Source organism: Palaemon carinicauda, chromosome 5 (genome assembly GCF_036898095.1).
Source record: "Palaemon carinicauda isolate YSFRI2023 chromosome 5, ASM3689809v2, whole genome shotgun sequence".
In the NCBI taxonomy this organism is placed as follows: Eukaryota; Metazoa; Arthropoda; class Malacostraca; order Decapoda; family Palaemonidae; genus Palaemon; species Palaemon carinicauda.
Genome location: NC_090729.1, coordinates 168,204,431 through 168,231,436, shown reverse-complemented (window position 1 = coordinate 168,231,436; position 27,006 = coordinate 168,204,431). Strand labels below are relative to the sequence as shown.

At 44.5% G+C, this 27,006-nt stretch overlaps 1 protein-coding gene across 1 annotated transcript in view; it reads right to left on the bottom strand.

Annotated features, from left to right (window-relative positions):
• Positions 1 to 27,006, bottom strand: part of IFT43 (intraflagellar transport 43) — an 89,428-nt gene that overhangs the window by 39,811 nt on the left and 22,611 nt on the right. Inside the window, exon 3 of the mRNA XM_068374304.1 lies at positions 23,645 to 23,712. Coding sequence (XP_068230405.1) covers positions 23,645 to 23,712 — 68 coding nt within the window. The remainder of the gene's footprint in view (positions 1 to 23,644; positions 23,713 to 27,006) is intronic.

Here is a 27,006-nt window from a genome sequence, read left to right as displayed (position 1 = left end):
TTTTGATGACATAGGAGGTTTAAATAGGGTTTTAAGGCCTTTTTAAGCAGCCACCTTATGCAACAGCATATTTGATTATCCAGCACCACCAAAATTCCAAGTGGTGCGAGGGGGAGCCCCGACTACCTACCTGTTACAGAATAGGTTTGTATAGTTAAAAAAATCCCAACAACTTTTTAAAGTCCCTATGCATATACAAACCTTTCATCCTTTAAAATAAGGAGATTCACTCATTGGTGAGAGGAAGTCCCCTACAAAAAAATTAGGAAGTTTTCTTTCTTGGACATATCATCTTTCCTAGACTTTTACAGGATCAACTATGGTGACTCTGACAACCTCCTGGCTTATAAGAAGCTAGTGCTAGGACCTCAAAAACCTATCTCCCTTATCAGCAGTGTCAAACTAGGCACATCAAGAGAAATATTTGGCAAGACACTGACCTATTCTCCCCTTGCCAGGATAGAAGAATTGCTTCTAGGCATGCAGTCTGCTGAAAAAGGTACTCCATCACATAACTCATCAGCATAAAACATATACCTGCATGTAATTTGCAGCTGCTGAATTCCCTTGGGGGCATAACTAGAAATAGGTAGAAGAGGCCATCCTTCTACCTCCCCTCAGGACTTATGCCAAACATGTTACCCTAGATTGGATGCATACTAAGTCCCATGAATGAGCTTGGATTGCTAAAGAACTACTGAACAGCCACTTCAGGACCCAAAGTAAAGGAGTCCAAGGGTCTGTGAGCAACATTGCAAAGTGCAGAGATGCAAAGGTGGTCTAACACTTTCAAACCAACCTTCAGCTCTAAGAAAACAACAGGTAAATAGGAAGGCTACTAGCATGACTAAGCTTGTGATTACACACTTGATATGGCAGAAGTATCCTCTGATCAATGTCACACCTGCAAGGAAACGGCTTTATAAAGCCAATCTATCGTGGATTTATTTTGTCATGTCCGAAGCTCCATCTTCACACATTCCAATGTTAAGTACCATAGTTTGTTTTGACAGTATTTTATTGTACCGGGCTTGTGTTTTATATCCAGTATAGTCTGTTTTATTATTCCCGTCTGGCCGTTCATGGCGGCCATTGTTTGTTCACTTGTTTGGGAATTCATCTTTATCTGCCCGTTTAGTACTCTGTCACTTAGGTTCTTGGTTAAGTCCCTGGCCTTATGCCTTTAGAACCGTTATTATTTTTATTTTTATTTTATGCTCATGGTACTTTTTGCAAGTAGTCCAGCCTACGATCGAGATAGCGATTTAGCTTTGTTTTTGTTTAGTAACCGCCCGAGGCGTTCGTCACTCGACTCGGTTAAAGGAACAGTGCTATTTATTTTAAGTTTTAACGGATGCTATTCTTCGATCGTAGTATTATATGGATGTACATTTTTATTTTATACGTTTATAATAGTGTTTTGTGATTTTTAGTCCTGTTTTTGTGTCCAAGAGAGCGGGAGATTGGGGTCCCCGTTTTCTGTTCGCAGTCACGAGTTACCCCTTTCTCTCGTTTTCTTTCTTAGCTCCGGTGGGGGAGCGGATTTCCCGTTTTCCGTTTTGTGCGTTCAGCGGGTTCTCCCTCCCTCACCTCTCCCCCTCTGGGTGGATGATAACTTACGAGTTATTTATTTTTCGTGACTTTTCAATTGTTAGCGTTATTTTGGTCCGTGTTTCGTCCTCTCCCCGTTACGGCTCGGGAGTAGTTATGAACGTTATCCACTCCGCCTTGAGTTATACTCCGCCACGAGGGATTCTCAATAACTTTCGTTCTATTGTTATATTTATATTGTTTACTACATGGGACGGGCTTCATATTGTTTAGATAAGACCCTCCGGTGGCCCTTACTTCGGTCTCAGGCCACGGCCATATCCACAATAGCCTTTGTTATTACAACTGTGTTGTTATTCACAATAATTATTCAGGACCTTTCTTCTCCCTCCGGCCTCACCGGAGATCGTAAATACGCTTTACTATAATCTAAGCTTTAGTCTTTAGCTACGACTTAGCTTTTTATCTTTCACAATTGAATTATTAGCCACAATTGAATTATTCAGGGCATCTCATTATCCTCCGGCGTCACCGGAGGTCGCCCAAACACTTAACACTTAAAGTTGCCTTAGCTAATTAGCTAAGGCTCCTTTATTCAGGACATTTCATTACGATCCGGCCTCACCGGAGCTCCGGCTTCACCGGAGGTCGCCCATACACTTCACACTTATATTTGCCTTGCCTTTAGCTAAGGCTGGTGTTTGTATTTATTTTAAGGGCATGTCACTGCTTCCCCGACCCTTGGAGGTCGGCGGATTACTTTAAGCTTATTATCCTTATGTCATTAACAGACATTGGGTGCATTACAAATATACAGACAATTGAATTTTAAAGTGCCAACAATGGTATGGGGCAGTATCAACTTAAAGTTAATAGTTAGTTGTTTGGTCAATGCAATATGGGTGCTTAGGTAATTCAGTGAGTGCCAGAACTCTAAAATAATAGGTTTTTATCCCTTATCAGAGTTTCAAGCATCACCAGACTCATGTCTCCTTTCTTTTACAGAAGGCCCGTTGTACTGCTGAAGGATGCTCTGCCTCGTTCAGCGACCCCGTTGGGCATGACCTCTGCCGGTCTCATGCTCACTGCTCCATTCCCTTTATCCAGGAACCGGGACAGGCCCAATACCCAGTGTGGTTCCCGGATTTGTGCTCGTTCTGTTACGAGTTGTCGTCAGTTCTGCTGAATGATGATGTAAGTGGGTTTTCCCTTTGTTCCTTATTTTTCGTTGGCAGACACTAATATAGACATGAATATGATATACACAGTATATTTAGGAGGGCAAACCCCCTCCTCCATCACTAATCACTGCAAATCTTACAGGCCGATGATGTCTCTCTTCGGTCAGCAAGGGCTACTCTTCGGCCGTGGGTGTCGGGCTTTGGCAGGAATGCCCCGTCTGGCGCTCCCTATCTCCTCGATGGGGATATGGCCTCCCGTCTCTTCCCAGGCTCGACTACTGCTGCAGTCTCTCCTGACCTTGCTGCCCCTTTAATTGAAGAAGTCAGGGCTACCATTTCCGTGGAGGACGAAACCCTCGTACCGATGGACATGGCTGGTCTGGATATAGACGTAGAACCCAGGGACGAGCAGGTAAGTGGTGCCGAGTTGGTGGAAACCCTTTTCTCTCCTACTCCCTCTTCTACCTCTTCCTTTCTAGGTTTTGATAACTCTAAGGCTTCTCCTCGGGATCCCTCTGCCTCCGTACGACCCAAGGTGAAGCCACTTCGAACTTATAAGACTTCAGCTTTGCCAGTATCAACGTCACCGGTCCCCGGACCCTCGACAGCTCCTGATATTCATATTGCTCCTCGTAAAACCACTACTCCTAAGAAGTCTAAGTCTACCAAATCCAAGAAAAAACCAACGGGTGACTTTCAGGTACCCTGGGCTGATCTCCTCCCCATCCAACTGATCAAAGGATTGGTCAGGGATCAAGTTCAACATCACTCTGGTGCAATAACAGAGATTAAGGATATGATGGCTACTCTGATCCGCGCCGGAACTCAGTTCCCTCCCCCTTCTGCCCCAGACGCATCGAAGCTGCCGCCCTTCGATAAAAACAATCCTTGGCGGTTTGCTTTGCATGCTCCATTCGTAGATGGCTCCCTAACTCTGGAGGGCATGGGCACCCGCCCTCTAGAGGACCTGGAGTTCTATCCCCCGGGCCTAGCATTCCCGTTCAATGGTTTTGTACGGTTAAAGGAACATGCATTGGTCCGTATGGACAAGGTACCGAAGGAAACGGTCATATTTCCAAAAGAGCAGGCCCAGGCTATCTGGGCCAGAACACTATCAGAGTGGGGGTGTATTAACTCCAAGCTCACCCCTCACAAGGGTTCCTACACTATTTTTACGACAGCGGCCTCCATCTCTTTGCCGCTCATAGACAAAGTCACAGAGCTGACTATACAGGCCATCAAAGAAGGCTCTTCCATGCCGGCTCTCAAGGAGACGGACCCCACCTCTTTGCTTATTCCGGGTTCCTCGGCAGCCTGGGATGCTGCGGCCTCTACCTTCACGGTGGGGAAACTAGACCCGGACTGTGCCTCTACTCTTTTCTCTGAGAAGCTTCCCAGATTAATAGAGAGTCTTCTCAAAACTGAGTTCGAGACCCGTACTAGACTTGCTAGGTCCCTCCAATCCATCACCTCCATGGAGTCCCTTGCATCTCTTTACCCAGAGGAAACGCTGTTCAGAGTCGCCACAAAGAACCAGCTGCTATCCTACCAAATAGATCTCCATGACTTCTGGTCAGCACGGGTTAGTTGCAGGAAGTTCGTTCTGTCGGAGGCCACCATCAGGCATGAGCCGAACAGACTGATAGCTTCCTCCTGCTGGGGTAAGACCCTCTTCCCTCAGACCGAGGTGGATAAGGTTCTTCAGGACGCAGCGAGGGCAAACCAGAATTTGCAGGTAAGGTGGGGTCTCTCAGCCAAAAAGAGGTTCGAACCCCAGAGACACACATTCTTCAAGAAGAAGCTGAGGTTTAGTCCTTACAAAGCGGCCCGGGGTACCTCGTCCCCACAGCCTTCCGCGGCCTCGACTTCTCGACAACAGGCGCCTCCTCAGCAGGTAGTCTACCTCGCTGCTCCCCCTGGTACACAGCCCAACCCCTCTTGGATGCCCTCACCTGCATACAACCCTGCCTACGAACCCTCCGGTTCCTTTCGTGGATACCAAAGAGGGAGTTCCAGAGGTAGAGGACAGTTCCGCCAACGCGGCGGGCCCAGAGCAAGGGGTTCCCGTGGAGGGAGGGGCCCTAAGTTCACTCCCTCCCAATGATGTGATGCCGGTAGGAGGGAGACTTTATCACTTCCGGGATCATTGGACCTTCAGTCCATGGGCTCACAGCATAATATCAAGGGGCTTGGGTTGGAAATGGTCACAGGGATCCCCTCCTCCACCGGTGACCTTCTTCCAGAGACCCACTCCCATCCTGGAAGAGTACACTGCGGAGTTACTCAAGAAGAGAGCAATCAAGCGGGTTCGATCCCTGAAGTTCCAAGGCCGCCTGTTTACAGTCCCGAAGAAAGACTCGTCGGCGTTGAGGGTAGTTCTGGACTTGTCGAAGCTCAACTCTTACATCCTTTGCGACAAGTTCCGTATGCTGACTATCTCTCAGGTACGGACCTTACTTCCCCGTGGGGCCGTCACCACCTCTATCGATCTTACCGACGCCTATTATCATGTCCCAGTAGCTCGAAACTTCTCTCCTTATCTAGGCTTCCGTCTCGGCAAGAGAGCCTTCGCATTCAAAGTCATGCCCTTCGGTCTCAGCATTGCCCCCAGGGTATTCACGAAACTGGGGGAGACGGTGCTCGAGCAACTCAGACACCAAGGGATACAAATCGTCGCCTATCTGGACGATTGGCTCATTTGGGCCCAGTCGCACCAGGAATGCAAAAGAGCTACGTCGAAGGTACTCCATTTTCTCGCCAAACTGGGCTTCCAAGTCAACCTCCGGAAGTCCCGCCTACAACCATCAAGCCTCTTCGAATGGTTAGGCATCCGTTGGGACCTCTCAAAGCACAAGCTCTCCCTTCCTCCCAAGAAGGTGAGGGAGATAGCTTCCAAGGTCAGGAACTTTCTCAAACACAAACAGGTGTCCAGAAGAGCTTTAGAACGAGTCCTCGGCCTACTCCAGTTTGCCTCACTGACCGATCTCCTATTAAAAGCCAAACTCAAAGACATCAATCGAGTTTGGAGAAAGAGGGCGACAATACCTTTAAGAGACAAGACCTCGAAGATCCCCTCTGTCTTGAAAATGAGACTACAACCATGGTCCGATCGGAGGAACCTCTCCAAGTCGGTTCCTCTACAGTTCCCCTCTCCACAAGTGACAATTCATACCGACGCGTCTCTGAGTGGTTGGGGGGGTTACTCCCAACATCAGATGTGTCAGGGCTCTTGGTCACCCGCCATGAGACAGTTCCATATCAATGTTCTCGAAGCCATGGCGGTGTTCTTGACCCTGAAGAGAATCTCCCCTCCGAGGTCGACCCACATCAGAGTAGTCTCAGACAGCACGGCCGTAGTCCACTGCCTCAACAGGGGGGGGTCCAAATCACCCAACCTGAATCAGATCCTAGTCACTATCTTCACCTTGGCAGCCGACAAAGACTGGTTCCTGTCAGCAACTCACCTAGCAGGAGTCCAGAATGTGATAGCAGACGCATTATCCAGGACGAGCCCACTGGAATCGGAGTGGTCCCTGGACATGCACTCCTTCCGGTGGATACTCAGGCTGGTTCCAGGTCTCCAGGTAGATCTATTCGCGACCCGACTCAATCACAAACTCCCGTGTTATGTGACACCGAACCTGGACCCTCAGGCTTATGCCATGGATGCATTAACCCTGGATTGGAACCATTGGCAGAAGATCTTCTTATTCCCTCCAGTGAATCTTCTACTGAAAGTCTTGCACAAACTCCGCTCCTTCAACGGGGTAGTAGCTTTAGTGGCACCTCACTGGCCAAAGAGCAGTTGGTTTCCTCTCCTCCTCGAGTTGAAACTCCGTCCCTTCCGGATCCCATTCCCCAAACTGACCCAGGTGGTCCAAACACGGACTGTGTCAGATTCCTCAAGGATAGCCAAAACCCTAACTTTGTGGATTTCATGAAGTTTGCGGCACGTAGGGACGCAAACATCGACCCAGGTAATGTCCTCTTTATAGAATCAGACAAAAGGGACTCAACGATTCGCCAATATGATTCGGCGGTTAAGAAACTAGCGGATTTCTTAAGGACTTCAGACCATTCGGTTATGACTCCTAATTTAGCCATCTCCTTCTTTAGGTCCATTTTTGACAAAGGCCTAGCAGCTAGCACTATAACCACCATTAAGTCAGCTCTGAGGAAAGTCTTCCTGGTTGGGTTTAACATTAACCTGGCGGAGTCTTATTTCTCATCTATTCCAAAAGCATGTGCTAGGCTTCGACCTTCGGTCCGTCCTCAAAAGGTCTCTTGGTCTCTAAATGATGTCCTCAAACTGGCCTCCGACACGGACAACGAATCCTGCTCTTATATCACTCTTCTTAGGAAGACTTTATTTCTAACAGCTTTGGCCTCGGGTTCCAGAATCTCAGAACTAGCAGCTCTCTCACGAAACTCAGAGAACATGGATTTCCTCCCTTCAGGTGAGGTACTTCTTTCACCAGACAGGGCGTTCCTAGCTAAGAACGAGGACCCCCAAAATAGGTGGTCCCCTTGGAAGATTATTCCTCTTCTCCAAGATACTTCTCTATGTCCGGTCACCACTCTCAGGGCCTTTTTAGCCAGGACTGCTACCCAATCGTCTGGCCCCTTGTTTATCAGAGAACAAGGAGGTACCATTTCCATACGTGGCATTAGGCAACAGATCCTATACTTCATTAAACAAGCCAATCCGGGATCATTTCCCCATGCTCATGATATCCGATCGATAGCTACCTCCATCAACTATTTCCAGAATATGGACTTTGATAACCTTAAGAAGTACACGGGTTGGAAATCTCCTATGGTCTTCAAACGCCACTATCTAAAGAACTTACAGGCTCTTAAATATCCAACGGTTGCAGCTGGGAGCCTTATCTCTCCCCATTGATCTTTTGTTCTTCCTTTCATCCATCTCTTCTCTTCTCCCTCCTACCCGCCACTCGCACCACGACGCCGCTTCCTTGGTGGTTCGTTAGCCCTAAGTGTATTACATATTAGGTTAATATGATTGTAACTATTATTGTTTTCCCTTGTTATTAAGTTGGGATATTCTTAGCCATGTCAGTTTTGTTGCATGTTTTCCTCTGATACTCAGAGGTTTCCTTGTTATCATGTTTGTTTATCCTTACTCTCACTATGCCCTGTGGCTAGTTTATATTTTATGCCTACTTACCTGAATTATATATGATTTTCTTTACATGGTGTTGTTTCTCTCCCCTTATTAAATTAGTAGTTATTGTTGGGCTTGGAAGGCATTCTCTGGTACATTTTCGCCCGGCGCCACAGGTTCGACCCAGAAAAGGGATTTTGACGAAGGAAAAATCTATTTCTGGGGAGAGACCTGTGGCGCCCGGCGAAACCCTTCCCCTTATTTTACACGATCCCACCCTTTCCTTTCCAAGCCATCATGGTCAATACAGAAGGATGTTGTTCAGATGGCGCTCGCGTCGTGGCGTGGGTGGTGCGGCGATGGGGATGTGTCTAGGGCCTCTGTATCGGCCCATCCCTTTGGCGAAGGAATTAACTAAATGGAAGACAACCTGTGAATAGTGGATTTCACGCGCCTTTGCTTTATACACGACACCCAAAAGGTGCTCGCGCGAGGGTTGTAACCTCAGCATTCCATGCTTTTATCTTTCTCTGGTATAATTGGAAGGTTTTTATCAGAAAAGGTATACAAGAAGGACTTTTCGCCGGGCGCCACAGGTCTCTCCCCAGAAATAGATTTTTCCTTCGTCAAAATCCCTTTATAAAGCCATAAATAACAGTGTCTGGACACTACCTTCTTGTTCCAGCAGGGACTAGTGAGAAGGCTGCGATGTTCGGATTTGAAGTGTCAAGTCCTCAACTAGTAGCACTACAGGGTCCTGACATGACACTAGGTAACTTTGTGATAATTTAAATGGAGAGATAAGATTGATGAGGTTCTGAATTAGTTCTGGGTCTTCATCACACATTCTGCGAGACATCAAAGGCAACAAAACTATGCCCCCTCAAAAGTTTGATATCATGAAGGAGCCTGAAACTCTCCTACTCCCTTACTGCTGTAAAGATGAGAGTGGTCTTGAGGGAAAGATCCCTATGATGCCCTCCACAGCTAGCATGTGCCAGTGCCTTGAGGATGAGGACTATCCCACCTTGAGACCTAAGTCCTAGGATAAGCAAACCTGCTTGAAGCTTCTGGTAAACATAAACCGATCCACCAAGGAGAAGGAATCCACACAATACTGAGAAGCTTCTTCTCCAATTCACTGACTTGTCAAAGATGAGAAGCAAGACAGTCCTGAGGGGAAAAAGCAGAAAAAACAATAGGTGATGAGCGAAGTTTTGTCGCACCTACAGTATGCCTCTACAACTGAAGTTAAAGTGGCTACTCAGTAGGCTGGCAAGGGAGCAGGGCTTTCCCGCTAACCACCTGTAATGTCCAACATCTCGTTATAAAGTTTAACAAGAGAGTTTCCAGCTTTGCTGTAATCATACTGTACTTCTATTAAAAGATGAAGATTTTGCATCCTTGTAGAAACAACATAATAATTATGCTATTGAACATAGTACAGTATAGAGAAATAAGTAATATGATATTTTAATTATAAAATAAATTTTTGAATATACTTACCCGGTGAATATATAATAGCTGCTACTCAGCGGCTCGACAGAAAACACATTCAAAAACTCGCGAGCGATCGCTATGAAGGTTGCGGGTGTGCCCACCAGCGCCACTATCGGCCAGATACCACTCTTGCATGTAAACAAACCCTTCAATTCTTCTCGTCCCGCTGCGTCTCTATTGGGGAGGAAGGGAGGGCCTTTAATTTATATATTCACCGGGTAAGTATATTCAAAAATTTATTTTATAATTAAAATATCATTTTTAAATATTTAACTTAGCCGGTGAATATATAATAGCTGATTCACACCCAAGGCGGTGGGTAGAGACCAGAGTTAATTAAGTTTACAGCGTATAAGCTAAGAGTTTTTGACAGTTATCAATATAACAAAACCAAAATATATAGGTACCTGGTAAGGAAGTTGACTTAGACGATTACTCTGCCTTATAAGTCTGTCTTCCTCACGAAGCCCAGCGATCCTCTTAGGATGCTGAAAGACTCCCAGGAGCTGAAGTATCAAGGGCTGCAACCCATACAACAGGACCTCATCAAACCCTAATCTGGGCGCTCTCAAGAAATGACTTTGACCACCCGCCAAATCAACAAGGATGCGAAAGGCTTCTTAGCCTTCCGTTCATCCCAAAAAACAATATTAAAAAACATTTCAAGAGACAGATTAAAAAGGATATTGGAATTAGGGTAATGTAGTGGTAGAACCCTCACCCACTACTGCACTCGCTGCAACGAATGGACCCAGTGTGTAGCAGTCCTCGTAAAGAGTCTGGACATCTTTCAAGTAAAATGACGCGAACACTGACTTGCTTCTCCAAAAAGTCGCGTCCATAATACTTTGCAGAGATTTATTTTGCTTGAAGGCCACGGAGGTTGCTATAGATCTAACTCCGTGCGTCTTAACCTTAAGCAAACATCGGTCTTTCTCATTCAAGTGAGAATGAGCTTCTCGTATTAAAAAATCTGATAAAATATGACAAAGCATTCTTTGACATAGGCAATGATGGTTTCTTAACTGAGCACCATAATGCCTCAGATTTACCTCGTAATGACTTAGTACGAGCTAAATAGAACTTAAGAGCTCTAACAGGACATAATACTCTTTCCAGTTCGTTGCCTACTATCTCTGATAAGCAAGGAATATCAAAAGATTTAGGCCAAGGACGAGAAGGCAGTTCATTTTTGGCCAGGAAACCAAGTTGAAGTGAACAAGTGGCTTTTTTCTGTAGAAAAGCCGATGTTCTTACTGAAGGCATGAAGTTCACTGACCCTTTTAGCCGAAGCCAAGCACACTAGGAAAAGTGTCTTGAGGGTGAGATCCTTCAGGGAGGCTGAATGTAATGGCTCAAACCTGTCTGACATGAGGAACCTTAGGACCACGTCTAAGTTCCATTCAGGAGTTGCCAAACAACGTTCCTTAGAGGTCTCGAAAGACTTAAGGAGATCTTGGAGATCTTTATTGTTGGAAGGATCTAAGCCTCTATGTCGAAAGACCGAAACCAACATGCTCCTGTAGCCCTTAATCGTGGGAGCTGAAAGGGAGTGAACCTTTCTCAGATGTAAAAGAAAATCTGCGATTTGGGCTACAGAGGTACTGGACGAGGACACAGATGCTGACTTGCACCAGTCTCGAAAGACTTCCCACTTCGACTGGTATACTCTAATGGTAGAAGCTCTCCTAGCTCTTACAATCGCACTGGCTGCCTCCTTCAAAAAGCCTCTAGCTCTTGAGAGTCTTTCGATAGTCTGAAGGAAGTCAGACGAAGAGCGGAGAGGCTTTGATGGACATTCTTTACGTGGGGCTGACGTAACAGATCTACCCTTAGAGGAAGACTTCTTGGAAAGTCTACCAGCCATTGAAGTACCTCGGTGAACCACTCTCTCGCGGGCCAGAGGGTAGCAACCAACGTCAACCTTGTCCCTTCGTGAGAGGCAAACTTCTGCAGTACCTTGTTGACTATCTTGAATGGTGGGAATGCATATAAGTCCAGAAGAGACCAATCCAGTAGAAACGCGTCTATGTAGATTGCTTCTGTATCTAGGACTGGAGAGCAATAGATTGGTAACCTTTTGGTCAACGAGGAGGCAAAGAGGTCTATGGTGGGTTGACCCCAAGTAGCCCAAAGACTCTTGCCCACGTCCTTGTGGAGGGTCCATTCCGTGGGTAACACCTGACCCCTCCGACTGAGACAGTCTGCCAAGACGTTCAAGTCCCCCTGGATGAATCTCATCAACAGGGAGATGCCTCGAATTCTTGACCATAAGAGAAGGTCCCTTGCGATCTCGAGCAGCGTGAAGGAGTGCGTGCCTCCTTGCTTGGAGATGTACGCCAAAGCTGTGGTGTTGTCTGAGTTGACCTCTACCACTTAGTTTCGAAGAAGCTTTCGAATATCATCAAGGTCAAGTGGACTGCTAATAGCTCCTTGCCGTTGATGTGCATGCTCTTCTGACTTGAGGTCCACAGACCCGAGCATCCCCGACCGTCCAGGGTCGCACCCCAACCCAAATCCGACGCGTCTGAGAACAACGCGTGGTTTGGGTTCTTGACTGCTAGGGATAGTCCCTCTCTCAGACTGATATTGCTGTCCCACCATTTCAGGCATGCCTTCACCGGTTCGGAGACTGGGAATGATACCGTCTCTAACGTCTTGTCCTAGTTCTAGTGAGAGGCTAGATGGAACCGGAGAGGCAGAAGGTGTAGTCTCCCTGGTGAGACAAACTGCTCCAGGGATGAGAGAGTCCCTACGAGACTGTTCCAACTCCTGACTGAACAAACGTTATCTTTTCAGCATTAGTTGGACTTCGAGCAGGGCTTGTTCTAATCGGTGGCAGACGGAAAAGCCCGAAAAAAAAAAAAAAAAACTGGACTGCGAATCTCCATCCCCAAATATAGAATAATCTGGGATGGGATCAGTAGGGACTTTTAGGTTGACCAAAAGTCCCAACTCCCTGGCCAGACTCAACGTCCAATGCAGATCCTGCAGACAGCGAAGACTGGACGATGCTCTGAGAAGCCAGTCGTCCAAGTACAGGGAGGCTCGGATCCCCGATAGATGGAGGGATTTTGCCACATTCCTCATGAGCCTTGTAAACACGAGAGGAGCAGGACTGAGGCCAAAGCACAGGGCTCGAAACTGGTACCCCACATTCCTGTAAACAAACCTCAGAAACGATTGGGAATCCGGGTGTATAGGAATGTGGAAGTATGCCTTCCATTAATGCTGTCAAGACAGCCTGGTAGACTTCATCGTGAAGTTTGTCTTGACAATGAACACATTGAGCGCACTTGCCTCTTACGTACTCCTGCAGTGAACATGGCTGCCAGATCATTGGAGCCATCCCTGAGGAACTTGTTCCTGCAGAGAACGTGGCTGTCAGATCATTGGAGCCATCCCTGAAAGCCTTGTTTATGCATGACATAATTGTAAGCAAAACTTCAAATGCTCGAAAAAAGACTCCTAACAGGAGATGGTCTAGCTCTGAAGTCGACCATAAAATCTTGGAGCGTCTCATGGCCAGGCGCCAGGGAGAGTCTATGAGTGTCATATCAGACTCTCGCTCTATAAGCCAGCTTAAAAGTAGGGAAAGCAAAGGCTGTCTCCCCCAAACTCCTCCTGGTGATAAACCAGTTGCCTAGCAAACGTAAAGCTCTCTTCGAAGAGCGAGAGAGCACTAGCTTATAAAACAACGGCTTCGAAGTAGCTAGGCCTAGTGTAAACTCTGACGTTTAGGCGAACGAGGAGCAGCAGTTACAAAAAGATCCGGACAAAGATCCTTAAAAATCAGTATGATTTATTTAAAGTCCATAGAGGACTAAGCAGCATTAGGCTCCTCTCCGTCTGACAGAGTCCTCAAGGGAATATCAGTAGGAGGGGGAACAGCAACTTCCTCATCTGAAGGAACCTTGTCCGACAATAGCCGAGTCTCAAGCAAGGGAGAGACCTACCGTGGTGGCAATGCTTTACAAGCAGAGTCCACACGCACTGGTGCATTAGTAGCGGACCAGGACGCAACGTCATGTAACTGCTTGACAGTCTGTGAACTGTCAACAACAACAGGTGCGTGAGGACGCACAGCGTCCACTTGAGACTGCTTTGACCGCCTAGTCTGAGCAGTCAAAACAACTCTAGAATGCGGAGGTTGACGCTCAGCGTCAAAACAAGTCAACTCCGATGGTTGGCGAACGTCCTGAACGTCAACAGGAGCATCAGCAAGTGGCCTAACGTCCAAATGCGGCTGAAAATCCACACGAGACCGCATCGAGTGTGGTTCTAAACAACCTGACTGACGTGACTTGGCTACGCCAACGTCAACAGGACGCACAAAGGAACGTTTGGGTGGCTGAAGGCCAGGATCTCGATGAGATAAACGGTTAGGCTCAACGGACTTATCAGCAGAATAGTCTTCCATAAGGGAGGCAAGCTTATTCTGCATGTCTTGCCGTACAACCCATTTAGGATCAACGGGAATGGTTGCGGTAAGAGACGAGGGTAACGTCTGTGACTGAAAAACCTTGCCTACAAAAAGACTCTCGGAGTCTGTGTTACGCTTTTGTTTAGGCGGCGAGCAGTCTTCCGATGACTGCATAGGGTCAGAGCTGTCCTAATAGTTAAAACCAGGACGCTGGACCTGTCCTGAAAGGACTGACTTTCGCTTAAAGGGCCTCGAAACCTTGTTCCACGGTTTCTTATGCGAAAAGCCTTCGGATGACGAGGAGAAAATCGTCTCTCTCGCCTTATGGTAGGGGTGATCTTGGTGAGATACGCCTGATACCATAGAGGGAACGTCTGTTCGCTGATCAAGGCCTCTCGAACCCATAAGTCGTACGACATTACTTCTCCCCTGGGCTTGGGAGCTTGCAAGAGGTCCCGGACTAGGCGAACGACAGGCACGAACAGACGAACCCTTGGTCGCAACACTGATAACACTTTGCGCAATATCACTTTATCACTACGATTTTCTGTTTTGCACTTATTTCACTGAAATCGAATTTTTTAACAATTCACATTAGGTATGAATAAAACTGATTTCTACCTGAAGCACGCAATTCTACCCTCATCAAAAGGTTATAATTGCAAAATCAGTCGTATAATGTAAGCACATTAATACCAGCAAAAAAACAGTAAACATATTTTAAGATAAAAAGATCAGTGGCTGGGGAAGAGACTAAACACTAGTTCATTCAAAACTACGTTTTCAATCTCTCACCGTACAGTGCCTTGGGACGAGAATAAAAAACTAAAAACGTTTTATCCTTTCTCCCCATACAGAGACTAGGGACGAGAGTAACTCGAGAACAACGTTACTCGCTTGGGACGAGATAAAGATCGGAACGTTCTCTCTCCTCTCTCTCCCTCCGTCTCTATCTCTCTCTCTCTCTCTTGATTTCGCACCGAAGAGAAGAGCCCACTTACGTTTCGTCAAAAAAAACAGGTTATTTGACCAAAGGAAAAAACTGAAAGGTTTTTCAATTAAAAAGTTCCTTTAAAATAGAATTTAAAACATTTAAGCTTTGAAAGAAGAATGAACAAAACGTCAGAATCGATTTACTCTTTCTGCAAAGTGAAACCGTGATACTCTCTCTCTCTATCGTAACGATAGAGCGCAAACTGCGTAGCATAAATAAACTAAACGTTAGTTCATCTTTGAAACAGTACGAAGACTATTCAAAGAAAATCTTTCATAAAATATCTACTAAAAAATATTCATTTAATAAGTTTTAAATCATTAGCTCTGTAAAAGTTATTTACGATTGAAAGGGCTCAACGTTGTTTAACTTCGGTTTCCAAGTTAGGACCGCCTACTCTCAGGAAAGGTCGCATATAAACAAATCATTAAAATTTATCTTGATGTTTATTATAGATGGAAAGCTAATCGAAGAGGCCTAATAAAGGCGGGTGAGATATAAAATATATAGAGGAAAATCTATAATTAATTTATAACGTGATAAGATAATTGCTAAAAGCCTAAACACACTTTCGTACTAAGGGAAGGGTCGGCCATTTAAAAGTCAAGGAAAGTCCAAAAAACAATCCAAAGTCATCAAAAATTAAATCTATCCAAAAACGAGTTCAAGATTTAAGTTGAAGATAAAACACCTGTACTGCGAAAGCTCAAACCAAAATGAAGTACTTCACCAAATATGTTGAGAAAACTCCAGGTTCTACAGCGAGTAATGATACGTCTTGTCGTCAAGGTCGACAGAGAAGAATTGAAGGGTTTGTTTACATGCAAGAGTGGTATCTGGCCGATAGTGGCGCTGGTGGGCACACCCGCAACCTTCATAGCGATCGCTCGCGAGTTTTTGAGTGTGTTTTCTGTCGAGCCGCTGAGTAGCAGCTATTATATATTCACCGGCTAAGTTAAATATTTAAAACTAAAAATATATATATTTTTTTATAATGATAAGGTAATTTTAAAAAAATATCTTTAATTTATACTTACAGTTCATGGTCCTTAACATTTTTAGACAAAGAATTACCTGGGATAATTTTCTTATCACCTTTAAAAGAATTATCACATACCAAAATGTATAGTGTAGGTAATTAATTACGGTAATCTAAACATGTTATTTTCATTAGTAAAATAAATTTTTGAATATACTTACCCGGTGATCATATAGCTGTCAGCTCTGCTGCCCAACAGAAAAACCTAAGGACAAAATACGCCAGCGATCGCTATACAGGTGGGGGTGTACATCAACAGCGCCATCTGTCGAGCAGGTACTCAAGTACTCCATGTCAACACAGAACCAATTTTCTCCTCTGCCCACTGGGTCTCTATTGGGGAGGAAGGGAGGGTCCTTTAATTTATGATCACCGGGTAAGTATATTCAAAAATTTATTTTACTAATGAAAATAACATTTTTCAATATTAAACTTAGCCGGTGATCATATAGCTGATTCACACCCAGGGGGGTGGGTAGAGACCAGCATTACATGTTGACATTATTATGAGCTAAGTATTTTGTATTTCATTTTAGCAGTTATTTAAAATAACAAACATAAAATCAATAAGTACCTGGTAAGGAAGTCGACTTGAACAATTACTCTGCCTTTTTAAGTACGTCTTCCTTACTGAGCCTCGCGATCCTCATAGGATGCTGAGCGACTCCTAGGAGCTGAAGTATGAAGGGTTTCAACCCATACTAAAGGACCTCATCAAAACCTCTAATCTAGGCGCTTCTCAAGAAAAGACTTTGACCACCCGCCAAATCAAGTAGGATGCGAAAGGCTTCTTAGCCTTCCGGACAACCCAAAAACAATAATAAAACATTTCAAGAGAAAGATTAAAAAAAGGTTATGGAATTAGGGAATTGTAGTGGTTGAGCCCTCACCCACTACTGCACTCGTTGCTACGAATGGTCCCAGAGTGTAGCAGTTCTCGTAAAGAGACTGGACATTCTTAAGATAAAAAGACGCGAACACTGATTTGCTTTTCCAATAGGTTGCGTCGAATATACTTTGCAGAGATCTATTTTGTTTAAAGGCCACGGAAGTTGCGACAGTTCTAACTTCGTGTGTCCTTACCTTCAGCAAAGCTTGGTCTTCCTCATTCAGATGGTGTGGAGGATTAATTTTATTTTAATTTATTTTTGTTTGCCAAATCGAGAGAGAGAGAGAGAGAGAGAGAGAGAGAGAGAGAGAGAGAGAGTGTGTGAGTGTGTTTATTTAAGTTTTGTTAGAGAGAGAGAGAGAGAGAGAGAGAGAGAGTTGTTTTAGTATTGTTAAATAGAGACATTTTATTTGCTTTAGCTTTGTCATTAGAGAGAGAGAGAGAGAGAGAGAGAGAGAGTGTGTGTGTGTGTGTGAGCGAGTGTTTATTTACTTAAGTTTGTCAAACCGCAAGAAAGAAAGAAAGCGTGTTCATTTGCTTTAGTTTCGTCAGAGAGAGAGAGAGAATTTCATTTGCTTCGTTTTGTTAGATCGCGCGTGCGCAAGAGAGTATGTGTGTATGTGCGTTTGTGTGTGCGTGTTTTGTGTGTCCGCGGTGCGCGCTGAGGAAAGGGTAATTAGCGAATGATTGTTTGAAGTTGGAAAGATTGTTGGTATAATTGAGGTTGTTTGTTTACTTTTTAGCTAGGATAGGGTGATGATGAATGTCTTGGGCGAAAGCATTGGATATCGAACGATAGAAGAAGTCGGCTGTGTATTTTTTTTGCTCTTCGAAAGCCGGCTGTGAAGCTTTTTTTTATATTCTGAGCCGCGATTCCTCCTTTGGAGAGTTATTTTTGAATGCCGATCTTTAGTTGACGACCTGGCCTGCATTAGATTGTTTTAAGACTGCTCAGATTGATTTATTTGTTGACGACCCGGACCGAATTTACTTCTGATTGCTGTTGATGATGATGATACCGATGAGGATGATGATGATGATGATTACGCTTACGGACTAAATCAATGAAAGCATTTTTGTATTGACTGAGTGTCAAGTGTTGCCATATTGTGGCGTTGCTGCAGAGTTGTGGTTTTGGGCTTTTAACGACTGTTGGCCCTTGTGTGGACAAAGTGGTCCACACATAAACAAATATTGGTTTTGGGTGTGTTAATTTTAAGTTGTTAGGGTTTTTTTATTTGAATGGTGTTACGGTTTATATTTAATATTGTTTATGATTCGTGATAAGTGTTTTTTTTGGTTTATGATTGCGTTTACTTTTAAGAATATAGTGTTAAGGTTATGTTTTGTTTTCATTTTCCTTCTGTCCAAGAGTCCAGTTTGAAGTAGAGTCAGGGGAAAGTTTGTGTTGTGGGATATTTTGAAAGAAGAGTGATCAAAGGTGTGGGGGTTTGTTTTTGTTGACATCCCGCCACAATGGGAATGAGCTTCTCGTATTAACAGTCTGATAAAATAGGATAAAACCTTCTTTGACATAGGCAAAGATGGATTCTTAACTGAACACCATAAAGCTTCAGACGGGCCTCGTAAAGGTTTTAAAATAGAACTTAAGAGCTCTTACAGGACATAAGACTCTTTCTAGTTCATTTCCAACCATACGATGAGTTTGGAATATCGAACGATATTGGTCAAGGCCGAGAAGGCAGCTCGTGTTTGGCTAGAAAACCAAGTTGTAGAACATGTAGCCGTTTCGGATGAGAATCCGATGTTCTTGCTGAAGGCATGAATCTCACTGACTCTTTTAGCTGTGGCTAAGCATATCAGGAAAAGTCTTAAAGGTGAGATCTTTCAGGGAGGCTGATTGTAGCGGTTCGAACCTGTCTGACATAAGGAATCTTAGTACCACGTCTAAATTCCAACCAGGTGTAACCAAACGACGCTCCTTCGTGGTCTCAAAAGACTTAAGGAGGTCCTGTAGATCTTTATTGTTGGAAAGATCTAAGCCTCTGTGACGGAAGACTGATGTCAACATGCTTCTGTAACCCTTGATAGTGGGAGCTGAAAGAGATCGTTCTTTCCTCAGATATAAGAGAAAGTCAGCTATTTGAGTTACAGAGGTACTGGTCGAGGATACGGATACTGACTTGCACCAGTTTCGGAAGATTTCCCACTTCGATTGGTAGACTCTAAGGGTGGATGTTCTCCTTGCTCTAGCAATCGCTCTGGTTGCCTCCTTCGAAAAGCCTCTAGCTCTCGAGAGTCTTTCGATAGTATGTAGGCAGTCAGACGAAGAGCGTGGAGGCCTTGGTGTACCTTCTTTACGCGTGGCTGACGTAGAAGGTCCACCCTTAGGGGAAGTGTTCTGGGAACGTCTACTAGCCATCGAAGTACCTCGGTGAGCCATTTTCTCGCGGGCCAGAGGAAAGCAACTAGCGTCAACCTTGTCCCTTCGTGAGAGGCGAACTTCTGCAGTACCTTGTTGACAATCTTGAACGGAGGGAATGCATATAGATCTAGATGTGACCAATCTAGTAGAAAGGCATCTATATGAACTGCTGCTGGGTCCGGGATTGGTGAGCAAAATATTGGGAGCCTCTTGGTCATCGAGGTTGCGAAGAGATCTATGGTTGGCTGGCCCCAGGTGGCCCAAAGTCTCTTGCATACATCCTTGTGGAGGGTCCATTCTGTTGGAATTATTTGTTCCTTCCGACTGAGACAATCTGCCATGACATTCAAGTTGCCTTGGATGAACCTCGTTACTAGTGAAATATCTAGACCTTTTGACCAGGTGAGGAGGTCCCTTGCGATCTCGTACCATGTCAGAGAGTAGGTCCCTCCTTGCTTGGAGATGTACGCCAAAGCCGTGGTGTTGTCCGAGTTCACCTCCACCACTTTGCCTTGAAGGAGAGACCTGAAGCTTTTCCAGGTCAGACGTACTGCCAGTAGCTTCTTGCAGTAGAAATGCATTGTCCTTTGACTCGAGTTCCATAATCCCGAGCATTCCCTACCGTCTAATGTCGCACCCCAGCCTACGTCCGATGCGTCTGAGAAGAGAACGTGGTTGGGAGTCTGAACAGTCAGGGGAAGACCCTCTCTAAGGTTGATACAGTCCTTTCACCAAGTCAGACCAGACTTTATCTTTCCGGAAACCGGGATCGAGACCGCTTCTAGCGTCTTGTCCTTTTTCCAGTGAAAAGCTAGATGGTATAGAAGAGGACGGAGGTGTAGTCTTCCTAGTGACACAAATTGAACCACGGATGACAGTGTCCCTACCAGACTCATCCACAGCCTGACTGGGCAGCGTTCCTTCTTCAGCATCTTCTGGATGGATAGCAGGGCTGGGGGTTGATCGTCTTGTTCAGCAACGTCCTCATCAGAGGGTTCCTCATCCGAAACTGATGAGGAAACGGCAACGGAGTGGGCAACGTCTGACTCGCTGAATCCGGTCGCACTGGTGGATGCGTGACGGAGCCGGACGCAATATCATGGTACTGCTGCACAGTCTGTGAACTGTCAACAACCATGGGGACGCGAGGAAGTACAGCGTCAACCCGAAACTGTCTAGACTGTCTGGGTTGTGCAGTCAACACCCTACCGGGTTGCTGAGGTTGACGCACTGCGTCACAAGTCACCTCTGCTGGTTGTTGAACGTCTTCCTAGTGACACACTGAACGTCAACAACCACCTCCGAGCGTCACTTAACGTCAACGTGCGACTGGCAACCCACACTGGGTCGCATCGGTGGAGGAACCACCTCAACTGGCAGACGCGAGTAGGATACCTCAGCGTCAACAGGGCGCACAACCAACCGGTAGGAAGGTTGTTGGCCAGAAGGTTCTTCTCCGTATTAAGTCCTCTATCAAGGACACAAGCTTGGACTGCATGTCTTGCAGCAAAGCCCATTTAGGGTCTACGGGAGCAGGTGTGGCAACAGACGGGGTTAGCGACTGAAGCGGAACCATTTACCATCCCTGGAAGCCTTGTTATGTGTGACATAATAGTACAGCAAAACTTCAAAGGCTCGACAAAAGTTGAGAAGTTGACCTGTAAACAACTGGAGCGTCTCCTGGCTAGGCGCCTGGGCGAGTCTACCAGAATTGAGAAGTCTACCTGGGCAGAGGCATGAACTCCCAAGCCGAGAACTTCTCTCGTGTCCTATCAGACTCTCGCTCTATAAGCCAGTTAAAAAGAAGGGAAATCAAAAGGCTGTATCCCTAAAACTCCTCCTGGTGCAAAAACCAGTCGCCTAGCCAACGTAACACTCTCTAGGAGAGCGAGAGAGCACTAGCTTAACAACAACGGCTTCGAAGTAGCTAGGCCTAGTGTAAGATCTGACGTGAGGCGAACGAGGAGCAGCAGTTACAAGATCCGGACGAAGATCCTTAAAAAAATCATCATGATTTAATTAAAGTTCATAGGAGGCTAAGCAGCTTAAGGCTCCTCTCCAAATGACAGAGTCCTCAAAGGAATATCAGTAGGAGGGAGAACAGCACTTTCTCATCTACAGGAACCTTGTCCGAGAAAAGCTAGGTTATCTCAGTGAGGGTCTCACTGGTGCATTAGCAGCAGACCAGAAGGCAACGTTATGTAACTGCTTGACAGTCTGTGAACTGTCAAAAACTGAACTGTCAACCACAACAGGTGCGTGAGGACATACAGCACTGGTGCATTAGCAGCAGACCAGAAGGCAACGTTATGTAACTGCTTGACAGTCTGTGAACTGTCAAAAAACTGAACTGTCAACCACAACAGGTGCGTGAGGACATACAGCACTGGTGGCGGTAACCACAGTGGGTTGCGGAGGCTGACGCACCGTGTCAAAACACGGCAGCTAGACTCCACCCTCCTGTTGTTGTGGTAGCACACGCACGTCAACGGAGGGTTCCGTGCGTCTGTGAACGTCAGCATGCGTCTGGCAGGGTCGACTGCGCATGGGTGGAGGAGCTCTCACAGCTGGAGTGTGGGAGCAGGCAGCCACAGCGTCTGCTGGGCGCACAACCGTGGTAGGTTGTAGGCTAACGGGTGCAGCGTCAACCTTCTCCGCACGATACTCCTGCAAAAAAGATGCTAACTGTGTCTGCATAGACTGTAGCAAAGACCACTTAGGGTCTACAGCAGCAGGTGCGGCAACAGACGGTGTTACTGCCTGTTGCGGTACCGCTTTACCTCTCTTAGGAGGTGTGCAGTCATCGGAAGACTGCAGCGAATCCGAACTGACCCAGTGGCTACACCTGGGCCGTTGGACTTGCGCGGAAGGGACCGACTTGCACTTAATAAGCTGCGAGACCTTGGTCCAAGGTTTCTTACGAGAAACCTCTTCCGCAGACGAGAAGTAAATGGGCTCTCTCGTCTTTGTGTGGGTGGGGCGATCTTGGGTAGATACGCCCGAAACCACGGAGGGAAAAAACGTCTGTTCGTTGATCAAGGCCTGACGAACCCATAAGTCGTTCGACATTACTTCTCCCCTGGGCTTGGGAGCTTACAAGAGGTCCCGGACTAGGTGAACGACAGGCACGAACAGACGAACCCTCGGACGCAACACTGTAACACTTTGCGCATATCACTTTATCACTTCGATTTTCTGTTTTGCACTTATTTCACTGAAATCGAAACTTTTACTGATTTCTACCTGAAACACGCAATCCTACCCTTCATTAAAAGGTAGTAATTGCGAAAACAGTCGTATAATGCAACAGAAAACATATATAAAGATAAAGAATTCAGTGGCTGGGAAAGAGACTAAACACTAGTTCAAATAAACTACGTTTACAATCTCTCACCGCACATAGCCTGGGAACAAGAATAAAACCCTAGAAACGTTTTACCTTCTTCCCCGTACAGCGACTAGGGAGGAGAGTAAAACGAGAACAACGTTACCCGCTTGAACGAAAAGTTTTTTCTTTTTTTTTTCCTCTCTCTCCCTCCGTCTCTATCTCTCTCTCTCTTTCTCTCTTGATTTCGCACCTGAGAGAAGAGCCCAATTATATATTGTCAAAACATGTTATTTGCTAAAGGAAAAAACTGAAAGGTTTTCCAAATAAAAAGTTCCTTTAATTTAGAATTCAAACCATTTAAGCTAAGAAAGAATGAACGAAACGCCAGAATCGGTTTACTCTTACTGCAAAGTGAAACCGTGATACACTCTCTCTCTATCGTAACGATAGAGCGCATGTTGAACGTCCTGAACGTCAACAACTGCGTAGACTAAAAAACTAAACGTTAGTTCATCTTTGAAAACAGTACGAGACTATCAAAGAAATTCTTTCATAAAACATTAAATTTAAAAAGTTTTAAATTCTTTAAAGGTTAAATACGATATAATGGGCTCAACGTTGATTAACTTCGGTTCCAAGTTAGGACCGCCTACTATCAGGAAAGGTCGCATATAAACAAAACATAAAAATTTATTTTTATATGTTTATAATAAATGGAAAGTTAATCGAAGAGGCCTAATAAAGGCGGAGAGATATAAAATATATAGATCTATAACGTGTTAAGCAAAATTACTAAAAACCTAAACACACTTCCGTCTAAGGGAAGGGTCGGCCATTTAAAAGTGAAAGAGAGTCCATACTCTCTTTGTCACCATAATTAAATCTATCCAAAACGAGTTCAAGTTTTGAAATGAAGATAAAACCCCTGCATAGCGAAAGCTCAAAACTGGAATAGTGTACTTCACCAAATAGTTGTGAAAACAAATCCAGTTAGTAACAGCGTATTTAGTAGGTCTTGCCAGTGGCACGACAGAGAGAAAATTGGTTCTGTGTTGACATGGAGTACTTGAGTACCTGCTCGACAGATGGCGCTGTTGATGTACACCCCCACCTGTATAGCGATCGCTGGCGTATTTTGTCCTTAGGTTTTTCTGTCGGGCAGCAGAGCTGACAGCTATATGATCACCGGGTAAGTATATTGAAAAAAGAAAATTTCCTTAGCACTTACCCTACTTTAGCCGAGTTAGCCCAACCTCCCGCACGCCTTCCAGCTGGTGGTCCAGAGGTATAGCCATTCTGATTTAAAGAAAATGAATTATACATTTAATCAAATTCAAAATTTTAAATAATAAAATTTTTATTTTCATACTCACCTGATGTCCATATTGATTCTCCAAAAGCCTGGTTTAAAACACATTTGCCCTTAAAACTTTAAAAGTTTAGAAATTTTTCCATTCTCTTTTGCTTCATCAATTACATACATGCCCTTAACATAGGAATAGAGTCCTATAGTGGTATGTGGTAAGAAGCCACATCAAGAGGTATAGTTTTCTCCTTCAAAGTCGACATTATCCTTCCTCTATATACTATACAGTATGTCAGTGGGGAGGTGGGTGGATATGTACAGTATATGAATATCAGGAGATTATACATACATACATACATACATATACCAAGGCACTTCCCCCAATTTTGGGGGGGTAGCCGACATCAACAAATGAAACAAAACAAAAAGGGGACCTCTACTCTCTATGTTCCTCCCAGCCTAACAAGGGACTCAACCGAGTTTAGCTGGTACTGCTAGGGTGCCACAGCCCACCCTCCCCCGTTATCCACCACAGATGAAACTTCATAATGCTGAATCCCCTACTGCTGCTACCTCCGCGGTCATCTAAGGCACCGGAGGAAGCAGCAGGGCCTACCAGAACTGCGTCACAATCGCTCGCCATTCATTCCTATTTCTAGCACGCTCTCTTGCCTCTCTCACATCTATCCTCCTATCACCCAGAGCTTCCTTCACTCCATCCATCCACCCAAACCTTGGCCTTCCTCTTTTACTTCTCCCATCAACTCTTGCATTCATCACCTTCTTTAGCAGACAGCCATTTTAATTTCTCTCAACATGGCCAAACCACCTCAACACATTCATATCCACTCTAGCTGCTAACTCATTTCTTACACCCGTTCTCACACTCACCACTTCGTTCCTAACCCTATCTACTCGAGATACACCAGCCATACTCCTTAGACACTTCATCTCAAACACATTCAATTTCTGTCTCTCCATCACTTTCATTCCCCACAACTCCAATCCATACATCACAGTTGGTACAATCACTTTCTCATATAGAACTCTCTTTACATTCATGCCCAACCCTCTATTTTTTACTACTCCCTTAACTGCCCCCAACACTTTGCAACCTTCATTCACTCTCTGACGTACATCTGCTTCCACTCCACCATTTGCTGCAACAACAGACCCCAAGTACTTAAACTGATCCACCTCCTCAAGTAACTCTCCATGCAACATGACATTCAACCTTGCACCACCTTCCTTTCTCGTTCATCTCATAACCTTGCTCTTACCCACATTAACTCTCAACTTCTTTCTCTCACACACTCTTCCAAATTCTGTCACTAATCAGCCAAGCTTCTCTTCTGTGTCTGTAACCAGTACAGTATCATCCGCAAACAACAACGGATTTACCTCCCATTCATGGTCATTCTCGTCTACCAGTTTTAATCCTCATCCAAGCACTCGAGCATTCACCTCTCTCACCACTCCATCAACATACAAGTTAAACAGGAGATTATAGAAATAAGAAATTTTATTACAGTATTAAAATTCTAATCATTCTATGAATATCCCCTGACGTTCATATTGCTCACTCCCACACACTGTTGGCGATGTTCATAAACTGTTTAAATTATGGTTTGAAATACAGGATTCCAGAGTGTTTACTAAAGTAATTAAAAATACAGTATATATAGCCTTTGTAATATGTTTTGCGAACGCCTACTAGGTACACCATGGAACTGCTGTTAAGACCTTTTCGAAAAAAGGTTTCTAAAAAAATCAGGGAAGTAGCTAAGCTCCTAATATCCTGTACCCTCACTCACAAGCATAGATGATTTTTGGATATAATTCCTTGTGTGCTATGGTGACCAAGTTTTAACAAGGAATGCAAGAGCATATTTGGTAGGGGATGATTAGGGACCCTCATACCACGAAAAAAATTAGGAACACTACCTCTATTACCTATCGTTTATCCAAATACTACTGTAAGGCTCTTTCTGGACGAAAAACTATTTTCTACTTAACTGTCTTCATCCAATTTTAGTGAAGGGGTGTGAAAAAATTGAAGCAGCCTCTGTCTAAAACATTTTGAACCTAAAGGAGAGTGAAAGAGACAAGATCCCATTGTGTTCCCAAAAACTAGGCTACAGCAATGCTTATACAGTAATTCCCTTATGTGTTTAATCGACACTAAAGCCAACAGAACGCTAGTCATTAATGAATGGTGTAGATGACCAACTAGTTACCACTTGAGAAATTAATTCAAGGGTGAAAATAGGTAGTTTAGAATTGAAATAGTACTTTGAATCTAGAAAAAAGTTGATTTCTGAGTTACTCAAAAAGTTATTGGTCTTATTCAACACAGAATAAAGGAATTAAGAGGTGAATGCTATATAGTTAAGAAACAGATGTCTCTGCAAGTCCTAACACTATTCTCGTTAACAATTAGAATGTTAGTGTTGTGAACATGCTAAGGCTTATGGTTAAAATGTCAGCCACATTTAATGGCACCTCCCAGGGATATAGATGTCTATGTAACAGCACCTTCCAAGAGATGTAACGGAAGAGGGGTATTCATGCATTTAATTTGGAAATTACAGTAACCTTTTATTATCAATATATATAATTCCTATCTAAACACAAATAATTCAATATACCGGTAATGTTTAAATCTATTTTACAGCCCAACTCATAATGGTAATAAAAACATAAGTACAGTAATGATGTTAAGAGCTTGTGAAGCTCATCACTATCAAAAGATAATTGAAGATATGTTGTCCAAAGGAGGAGGTGTGTCATCATCGTCATCATTCCCATTGTTATAGAAATCTATAATTAATATAATAAGCAAAAATACTAGGGAAGATCAGAAACGGGAATAAACCGTGTATCACCAGTGTTACAAACCCAAAATAACAAAAGCTAAACAAGTTAGCCTGTAGCAAAGAGAAAGTTTGGGGTGTTAGTATAAATGTTACTTTTGATCTAGTTGATAATTGTAATTGATTTTAAAATTCATAATAAATACAACCACAGATTCGTAGATAAGCAAGAAATAAATCATTTGTCACCATTTAAAGGTTTAAAGGCCACTCATAAATGGCAGAGGCAAGGTACAGTGATATTACCCTAGCAAAAAGGACAATGCCCTACAAACTAACCATACATATGATTAGCACCCAAGACCCCTCTCCAACCAAGCTAGGACCAGGGAGGGGCAGGAAATGGCTGCTGATGATGCAACCGGTAGACTTATAGGGTCCCCCAAAACCCACATCCTTAACTCAGTAAAT